General features: G+C 37.4%; 1 protein-coding gene across 1 annotated transcript in view; it reads left to right on the forward strand.

Annotated features, from left to right (window-relative positions):
* TRHDE (thyrotropin releasing hormone degrading enzyme) overlaps positions 1-8,014 on the forward strand; it is a 207,427-nt gene extending 199,413 nt beyond the window's left edge. Inside the window, exon 19 of the mRNA XM_027455444.3 lies at positions 225-8,014. Coding sequence (XP_027311245.2) covers positions 225-368 — 144 coding nt within the window. The 3' untranslated portion in view covers positions 369-8,014. The remainder of the gene's footprint in view (positions 1-224) is intronic.
* Positions 8,015-10,370: the final 2,356 nt, after the last annotated feature.

Below are 10,370 nucleotides of genomic sequence, written 5' to 3' on the forward strand. Positions count from 1 at the left end.
CTGACATGTCAATATCTTCCAGTGCAATTTGAAGCAATTGCATCACATATAATTGACAGTCTGCTGTCTTATTACATTTCCTTTTAAATCCTTCTACATGATAGAACATTTACTGCAGTGGTGATTGTGGAGGTTTGTCCTAAATGCCTGACTTGTTTACATGAACTGAAAATATTTACTTTCTTTAGTTCTTGCAAATTTAACCTGTTAAATTGTATTTCCAGCTAAAGAACTTTATAAAGAGTTATGAAGAGGGAACTGCTGCCTCTTTCTCTCGTGCTGTGGAAACAGTGGAAGCCAACGTACGGTGGCAAAGGCTTTATAAGGAAGAACTATTCCAGTGGCTAAGAAAATCTTTGACACACTAATCTGTCTTTCCAACTGAACTTTTAACCTGAAGCTCTGCAAAAGGAAAAGAAATTTTAGAAATGTTCAGCATTAAAATCATGAAGACAAGATCAGATTCCAGGGAGAAGTTTTCTATTTCCTTTTTCTTAATTGTGTTTTGTTTGTTGGTTTTTGATTTGTTTTGTTTTACACTGGGTTCTTGTGAAATTGTCAAGAAGCTTTTCAGAAGAGAAGGTCATGAATGCTTGTGAAATCCAGTCCTCAGTGTACACAACCAAACATGATATTAAGTGGTGCATGTAAATGGTGAAGAAAAACTAACAAACAAAAAAAACCTTCAAAGACTGCTTTGTGCATGCTTGTATTGTCCCTGCCTGTATTCTAGCATGCTTATGTATAACAGCCACATTTTGTATGTGAATTCCAGTTACATCAACAATGGGCATTATACAAAGCACAAAGACTATCTACGACAATCAATGTTGCAACGAACAAAAGGAAGGAAAGGAAAAGGAAATGCAGAAGGCTTCCAACTTTGGGCAGTATGAGATATAAAGTTGTCTTTCCCATTAGCTGCCAATTAGTCCACAACTGAGATTGTCTTTTAATGATTACAAGGGTGCCAGCTCATTTTCTGAGTTGCCATTTGTCATGTATGTATCTGCAATCTCCATATTCCTATATTTAAATTAGCATTTTGTGGGAGGAGAGATTGAAAATGAGAATAAGAGAAGACATCATTGATGCACTATAATTATATAAATTTATTCACTGCTGATCAGTGAAACCATGTAGTTTTAGTTGTGAACGTATGCAGTGTTTATGAGGAGAACTTTGCATTGATTTTATAGAATCCATGAACCACCTCTTCTGAGCAATTTTACAAGGCAGTGGTATTCATGATCGGTCACCCAACCTGGGCAGTAATGACTTATGCAGCTGATAATGCACAAATTTTATAAACACAGAAAAGATTCAAATGGAAATTAGCAAAAGGGGAGAATGTCTTGCATTCAAAGACAAAATTAATCAAGAGCTGTCTTGAATCTTGTAGATTGGCTGCAGTAGTGTTTTATTATAATAGAGAAATCAGACTCTCCATGTGGGCAATATTTTGAAAATATGGGATATACCTTTTACACCAACTTAGAAAAGTGAAATATGGAGAAAGATGTGTGTGTGTGGATTTATTTGTACTGGCTAATACTGTGAACATTGTTTTCTCTTTCCTTGTATTTCATATAGACTGCTCTAGATGAGTGATGCTTTTCTTAATCATATGCCTGTTTCTTTTTTTTTCTCGGTCATTAATCTGTGAGATCAGTTATGCAGTGAAAATGCTTGTTGTACAAAGACCATCTGCATCATTGGTGCTACGCGTTAAGGAAAAAACTGATGCATCTTAGGGTCAAGTACTCTCCTATGTCTGCACCATGAAGGGAGGAAAAAAAAGCAACAAAGCTATAGGGAGTTTACAGGAGGCAGGTTGCAGCAGCTTCAGAGTGTGACTGTAGATGTATAACAGTGTTTCTTTATCCCAGCCCATCACAACCATCTGACCACATCATTGCTTGTAAATTGGGAACATGTGTCCAGTCTAATTAGAATAGGCATTGTATTTGGTTGTTTCCTTCACAGGGCATGGAAATTACCAAAATGCTTTAGAGTAGCAGTTGTTGTTTTTGAATTGTAATGTTAGTGCAAAAAGAACCCAAACCCAGCATCTTCAGGCATTATCAGAGTTGTGTGGAGACAGTACTGCTTTCTGGGCTGTCTGGCACTCTGATCCTCAAGAACTGGTAGAAACATCCCATAACTAAGCTGCCCTACTGTTATCATGGGCTAAAGCACGCGTCTTGAGCCTCTTATTTTGTGTCTTCTACTGCACAGAGGATGCTGTTTGCAGATGAACTGCATATGTGGTCATTTGCTTCACCATTCGTTATGTTAGCTTGACCACATTTAACTAAAAGAAGAGGGAATCCTGTGCTCTTGCACAGTTAACTCTTTGCCTTATAGTAAGCCCTAAAGCTCTGTGATGTGTTGCAGTGCTAGTGAACATAATGCCCAGAGACGTTATCATGTCCATGTTGAATGAAATCCTCCTTCTCCTATGTGTTTTACCTACCTCACAGGGGTGTTGTGAGGCTTCACTAATGTTAGCAAAGCACTTGAATATCCTCTGATGAAAGGCATTTAAGACTGCAAAGTATTATTTTATGTGGTTGACCAAACTCAACCTCAATGCCAGTATATAGTGTAACATTTTTAATTTCTACTGAACGAAATCATATGCGTATTTGTTATATTAAAAAAGCAAGCAAAATGGAGCCTCTTTAATATAGCCTTTACCCTGTAATGAAGCCCAAAATTATAATATCCAAAGAGTGTGACGAAAACCAAGCCCTCAAACATAAATTGCTTTGGGGATTTCAGAGAAGTGTGCATAATGGTCTGTCCATTTCATATTCTATTCAAGATTGTCTTTGATGACTTTTGTTTTTCATCACCACAGATTAAACCACATACCTCCAGGCTGCACATAGAAGTTTCTGGTCTTTCCACTGATAAAGGGCAAACTAACGATATGTTCCAAAGTCAGAAATATAATTCAGCCTGTGTATTCTGCACAGTTTACAGAAATTTCCACTGTTGCTCATTAAAGTTGAAATTTCTTGCACATTTAGCTGATGTTCGATGTAAATTAATAATTTAGTGGCCTTGAGCAACTGGTCTACCACAAATATCAAGCCCTACATGTATCTACATACCTACTAATGTATTGCTTATAATTGTTGTATTATAGTAATGTTGGTATTACTGCTATAATTAAGTTTGAGTTAGCATTTCCATTATAATTCCTTATTATTTTTATTTTTATATTTTGTATTTTGCTGTTTCATACTGAATTGGGATTAAATTTAAATGGACTAACTCCAACAAAACTACAGCTGTTTTCTAAAATACTCAGTCCCCTTGCATTTAATTATATGTCTTTAGAAACTTTTTTGTAAGAACTTCCACACAGCTATGTGTGAAAGAATGGTTGATACCTCATGGAAAACTCTAATACAGTCTGCTTAGAAAAATCTATTAATCTTATTGATTTTTCTCTCTCCTTTACTGGTCCTTTTATTTCCTTTGTTCTTATCTAAAGATCGGCCCCATTTTTATAATTTGGATTGTGATGAGGAAGCCAAATACCCCAAACTTCTCAGCATTTTCAAATTCAGTATTTAAATTTGTTCTTTTTATTTAGTGAGAGGAGATGCTGCAAAATGTGGAGCCAGTGTGGATGTGGCCCTCACCCAAGCCTGGGAGTCATTTTATAGAGATTTCATGGGCCCTGTGTCTGATTAGCCTTTGTGTGACTCAGGATCCTTTGCAGTTATTAATTTTTATGGCTCATTAAATCATATAGGGAGACATATGAATAGGCACAATTTTATGCTGGCATAACAATATGGCAACCTACTGTATTTTTATAACATTGTCCACTACAAAAATTCTCAGCCTATTACTTTGTAGAAGTGCTTGGTAGAATTATTCTTATATCCACTGCTGACAGCTATTAAAATGATAGTAGCTACTAATTGAGACGAGAGCAGAACAATATGGAAGCTTGCTTCTGACATGAAATGTCACTTCTGCTATTATGGGGAATACTCGAACATTAATTTTGACTGAGTTAGATGAAAAAACTTCAGATGTCATTAAGTACATACATATTTGTGACCTTTGATGATCTTTTCAGTGAATATAGCAAGAATTCCAATACTACGATGGACACTGCAGATGAATTTTGTGTAGCTTTTGGGCTGTTTTGGATATTTCACTGAGCTTTAGTATGTCAAAGGAACTATGTCCACTGATGCAGAAAGGAGCTTTCACAGCAAGGATCCTGAACCATACAACTAAATCCTTGATAGTAAAGAATCAAAGAAAGAAAATCTTGTACATATATATGTGTGTGTGTATGTGAAAAATCCTCTGTAGAGATCTTTTTCCCATAAAATGTCAGTAAGTCTGATTATGTGGATAGAATACAGCAAAGCAAGTACGTGCAGATGAGGGTGCCTTTGTTTAAGTATCTGTGAGGTGTTGGTTTTCCACATGATCATAGCCAATACTGCAGTCAGTGAAAATAGACTTTGAGTCAAATGTGGAGCTTTCAATTTGATGAAAAGCAATGTGGCTTTGAAAACTGTTTATGTATGTAATCAACTTACCTCCACTTCTTTTGGGAGTATGCAGAATATCAGGCTGCCTGTCCTAAAGCAGGGTTTATAGCCACAGTGTCAGTATGAGCACAAAGGAATAAAATGACTGTCCTGCTGCTTTGTAGCCTAAATACAGGCTGAATACAGGCTGTTCCCCAGCCTTAGGTGGAGTAGTCTGAAATCTGCTGGCTGTGTCATCCACTGCTACCACCAGCCCACCTGGGTCAGGAAGGCAGCTGGGAACCCCTGAAGTGCAGAGAGGCCCCATTCAAGTTTATCTCCATTAGGAATGAGGGACAGAAGGTCCCTTTGCTGCCTATGGGTTGTGGATGATTTTGAGAGATTAGCATTGTTGCATTGAGCAATCTTGGCAACAGGTCGAGCTAGTGAGCCTGCATTGCACAGAAAAAATTAAATCCCTGCACTGTGGTTATCCCAACAGGAAAATATTGACCAAAATCTTTGTAAAGGTCTCGAATATTGTAGTGTCAGTTGTTCAGAAGTCATTTCAAACAGTCAAAAAGTTTATTCAGTTTTCAAGTTTGCAAAGGGACACTGACAATCTTTATGGTATTTTTGTTAATGTTGAGAATGTGCCATGAGTTTCTCAGGCCTTTTTCTAACAAAGGATTTGGAAGGATGTCACTTTAATAGCAATAATAGTAGTTATTGTTCTAATAAAAAAAAAAAAAAAAGAGCCTGTGCAAACCTGTATGGCACTAGTGCCTGTGTACTTCTCTCTTTGCATACAAATCTGGGGAAAAAAAAACATTAGCCACCTTGTTTCTAACATGAATGTGAAACCTTCTGCAAAGCTTCAAACCAATAATGAAATCCAGTAAAACCACTCTGACTTGAGCAAACAATCTACACTGACACAAGGAATTTAGTTTTCAGTGAGAAGGAAGGGAAGGAAGGGACTGCTATGTGTAAGGATTTTTGACTGAAGTAAGACCACGTGCCCTAGTTAGAGCAGAATTTTTAAGTCGAGTATATTTCAAAGAAATTGGTTGAACTTAACTCCATCTTGTGTCTTCATACTGGCACTGGAGGGCAGCTTGACCTCAGAACACCCTACATTGTAATACAGTTGAGGTCGGATTTATAAAACACTTCCATGTGGGCTGGTTTCAGTGGGACGAGGTGAGAACCACCCCCATGTGCAAATGTTGTGATTCAGACGTAGTGTCATTTCTCAGAAAATAGCATTCATACTTTGCTGATTTGTAATGACTGAAGTGCGACGTTGCAAAAGTATTTCTGAATGCTTTGCTTATTTTATGTACGCTGTGTCCTAGGGATGTCAAAGCATTGCTGGTAGAGAACATACAGATGAGCAGCACTGTAACAGTAGAGGGGACTGGGGTCCAGAAGGCAGTCATGAGCCAGGAGGCCTCAAGAGTTCCCTAGCGTTTCCTGCACAGCATTGCTTGGGTTTGCCCGATAAGGATATCACTGGTGCAATGGATGAGGCCAAGAGCCAAGACGCAGTCTCCGTTGTGTACAATACATTTTAATCTACCTAATTTGTTCACTCCTGTAATTTTAAAGTAAGCTGTAGCCAAACTGATGGCATGCATGTGGCACAGATCCTGTCAGTGCAGGGTCAGGTAGATCCCTTGAAGTGACTAATGTGAATTGTAGCTGAGGATCTAACCCATTGCTTTCAAAACATTCCCCTGAGGTGCCTGCTGGGCTAGTGTACAGACTGGTATGCATATTCATATGTATGTTTCAGTAACACATATTTGGTGACAAATACTTTTTTAAACTTGTTTTGTTTTTCTTTTGCTTTTTTATTAAAATAATGCTTTGTGATTGGTTCCAGTGTGATAAAGCTTTATAATAAGTTTGGAGAACTGCAAAATACTGTACTGCAAAGAGTGCCTACTACCCTCTCTTTCTCCTGCAAACATGAGATTTCAGCAGCGATGGAGTTCCTTGGACTTAGACACTCTGTGGAAAAATATTCTGAGCAGTTTCTAATGGAAACATCACTGTAATTACTGTATAACTACTGTGTACAAAGACAGCTTTATTATATGTGTAAATGTAATTTTGCTATGTTGTTTTTATGTTTGAGGGACAATAGGCTTTAGCGTGGATGAGATATACAGCTTTAAAAAATCAGAGATTGCAGCTCCTGTCTGATGTTGTACTGAAAGGTGTTCAATTGTTCTATTTCTGCTGAAGATAACATATACATAAACCATTTCCCAGAAAAATAATGATCTATTCCACTAATACACAGCAATGACATAAATGGATCATAATACTGAAAATAAAGGCTTGATAATAAATTGCATTATTTCCCCAAGAGACTCTACATGTAAGATCTTTTGACACCTTAAGAAGAAAGTCCAGCAGTTATTAATGCTGGTTGTAATGGATAATTCCCTCTATTAATTCTGTCTCAACCGTAGATTAATTCTGAATACTGTAATTAGAAGAACATATTTTTCCATCACTTCACAAATCTGTGCTCTTCTGGAATTCAGTTTGTCAAATTAGAGGTGGAGCTGGCTCATTTTAGATACAATTCACTGATGGCTTCACACAAACAAGTGTTTGCAGGATCAGAATGCCATTTTCATTTACAAGAATCATAGATCATTGCATTATGTCACACTTTTTTCTCATATATACATGTATATGTAGCTTCTAATTCTGGCCACGTGCTTTGACAAAGTTTTTGTTGCTTAGTCTTTTGCTTACAACTCTTACTTAAAATTTTCAACTCGGAAAAGCAGTTATCACAGCTCAGCCATGTATATAGGTGTGTAGGCAGTATCCCTGATTTCTGTGGAATTAATCATGTACTTCAAATTACGTATCAAATCATGGATCTGGCTGAAACAGTCTAACAAGCTTTATGGAAAGTGATTTAGTCACCAGTTTCAAGTGCAGAATATGGTGATGTGTTTTTGATGAATCTCAAATCACAACATTCTTTATATTGAGCCAACTGCTCTTCTCTCTTTTCTTTTTCTTCCCCCCCCCCCCCCCCCCCTTTTTTTTTAATGGAAAGCATATATTTTGCATATAAAGTGGAGATATTGATTCTCAGTATATCTAAAAATACCAAATTTAACAAGGTTTTTCATTTATTGTTTGAAGCATCCTAGGATTTGGGAATAAGAGCAGAATTATTCTTACAATGTTAATTAGTGAATATACAACATGAATCAGCAAATGAAATCATTAACTAAATAAAATAAACAAATTTGTTACAGTTTACTGGAAAAGTGTTTTTCTATGATATGCTTTTGAAAATGACTCCATAAATAAGGGACCAGTATATGTTCAACATAAAATTTTTATTCCACTCTTAAGAACTGACTACATGAATTTATTTATTTTTTTTTTTAAATGAGAAACTTTATCTTCTGTATTTTAAGCAGAACAAATTTGAATTTTGTCTCTGATAATAAAATTTTGTACAGTAATGTGTAATTCATCACTGTCTTAATTTTCTGACGTGGGGACACAGCTAAGATAAATAATACCCAGCCTTTTGATTATGTTCCCATTTCAGTTGAGATAACAGTTTAATAATGTTGAATAGATACACTGAGGTTTTACAAAGAAAAACAAGCAAGAAAGTGTATTTTTTTGACAAGAGGAATTTTTCAAAACATTAAAATGCTGAGACTAGTAGAAAACAGATATACTGAGAAAATACAAAATTTGAGCTTGGAAATATTCTTAAGCACTGCAAGACTAGCAGGACTGAGACTGAATAGAGAGCAATGCCTGTCTTTTGTGCTTTTCTAATTATGCAAATTTTGAATAAGCAAAAAGATCTTTTCATTTGTAAAAGTGATTTCAACTGGAATGCAGTTCAAATGACTTTTTAATAGAGTCCCTGAATTCAGGCTATTATTTTCCTTTTTTGAAGAACAGTTTTCAGTAACAATGAGATGTGAAATATGTGCAATTATTTACCCATTGGATACAATCATGTTCCCACTGAAGTCAATTGGAGCTTTGACATTGACATCACTGAGAGTAAAAGCCATGTGTTTTTCAAAATATACTTTTCAATGTCAGAATTTTTTTTTTCTTCAACAGTGAAGATGTTTTCTTCTGTACTGCACATCTTAGTCTGCTGAAAAGCAGAAAAGAATTGGTCATGATTTTGAAAAGCACAACAGGCAACATTGATGCTTTGAGCACAGGTAAGCAGAGCCGGGCCCTAACTGAGTATGCTTGTAGTATCCTACCCATTGAGCGCTTCATAGCTTTATGCTGGGGCTACAATTGTGACACGTATCTTTGGAACGTGGAGATATATCCCTCATACCATTTTTTCCTGAGTTCAGTTCTGACACACAAATTTGGGAGGCCTGAAGGGAGGAGGGCCCCAAAAAAATTTGGGAGGGCCTGAAAGCTTGGGAGCCAGTACAGAAGTTTCACATTAAGGGGGGATCCTGGTGTATAGGAAGAACAGTGAAAGGCTAGGATGTACTGCCCCAAAAAGCTGCCTCGTCCTTCTCTTTTCTTCGACTCTCCCTGGAAGAGTTGAAGAAGCTAAAACAAACTGCACAACCAATTTGGAAGCATCCCTGGGAAAGGAGGCAGGATGTGAGGAGGGAAAAATAGCACTTCCTTCTGAAATCCCAGTGGCAGCACCTCTCCTAATCAAGCATCAAAAAGAACATGCTTGTTTCTTCCCCAGTGTGGCACTGCAATCACCAGCACTTCAGTCAGTGGCTGAGCTACTTTCAAGTTGAACATCTTCATACAAGACCGGATGAAGAGCTGTTTATTTGCTCTCAGCTCAGTGTCTTCAATAAGAGCAGAACTTTAAAGGCACCCATTTGCTTTGAAAGCTAAGCAGCTGAGCTGGAGGGAGACAAGTTAGAGCCTTTGGTTTATAAATTGACTTAGGAGTATTTGGTTATTCAGACCTATCCTAATAATGGAAAATCATTTCTTCCTGACTAATTTCCTATTTCATCCTATACTTAGCAAAGATTATCTAGCTTCTTTTAAGCTGCACAGTCTGAGTAGAAGCCGTCATGTGGAGTCCCACTGCTATTAGAGATACTTTGACTCCTATATGCCGGAACTGAGTGGGACCAGTGCTCTGGGAGAGGAGAGAAACCATTCTGTTAGCTGGTGATAATCCAGGCTTTTCTGAGAATCAAACACATAAACCACATTTTAGAGAAATGGTACTGAGAATGACCTATTTTGATGACTGAGGCTGTATTGTGGATAGGATGGGAAACTGAGAACAAAGATAATTGTCAAAAAAGTGTACTGAAGGTAAGGTTGGTATGTTGTGAAATAATGAGGATGTGCTTGGGAAATTAAAGCCTCATTATGTTGAAGTTTAGTCTTTGATTTAGCAGACACATATACTGAAGCCACAATCAAATTAAAGCAAACAGAAATTGCTGAATGGTTAAAAGGAGGCATGCTACTGAAATTCTGACTAGTGACTGTTGCTTGCATCTTGGGCTGATGTCAAATAACAGAAACCCCTCTGTACTGAATCTAGCCTGTTCTGTACAGTGTGTCTGTGGTAATTTGAACCCAGTTAAGATGTTAGAACTGGGGCTAATCTGACGAGGCGGAAAGAACCGCATAAGCAGGCCACAATGAGACTTAATCCTCACACATGCTTACTGTGTTTCACCTCCTCTTTCCCATCACAGTTCTGATGCTTCTCTTCTCAGACTACAGCAACTATAAGAACAGCAAGTACAGTCTGTGTGCATTCTGTGTGGTTTTGACCTTTGTATCACCTTGACTCTAGGCAGTAATCAGAGGAGTGCAAGAAAGAAAGCAGTGCCA

Source organism: Anas platyrhynchos, chromosome 1 (assembly GCF_047663525.1).
Source record: "Anas platyrhynchos isolate ZD024472 breed Pekin duck chromosome 1, IASCAAS_PekinDuck_T2T, whole genome shotgun sequence".
NCBI lineage: Eukaryota > Metazoa > Chordata > Aves > Anseriformes > Anatidae > Anas > Anas platyrhynchos.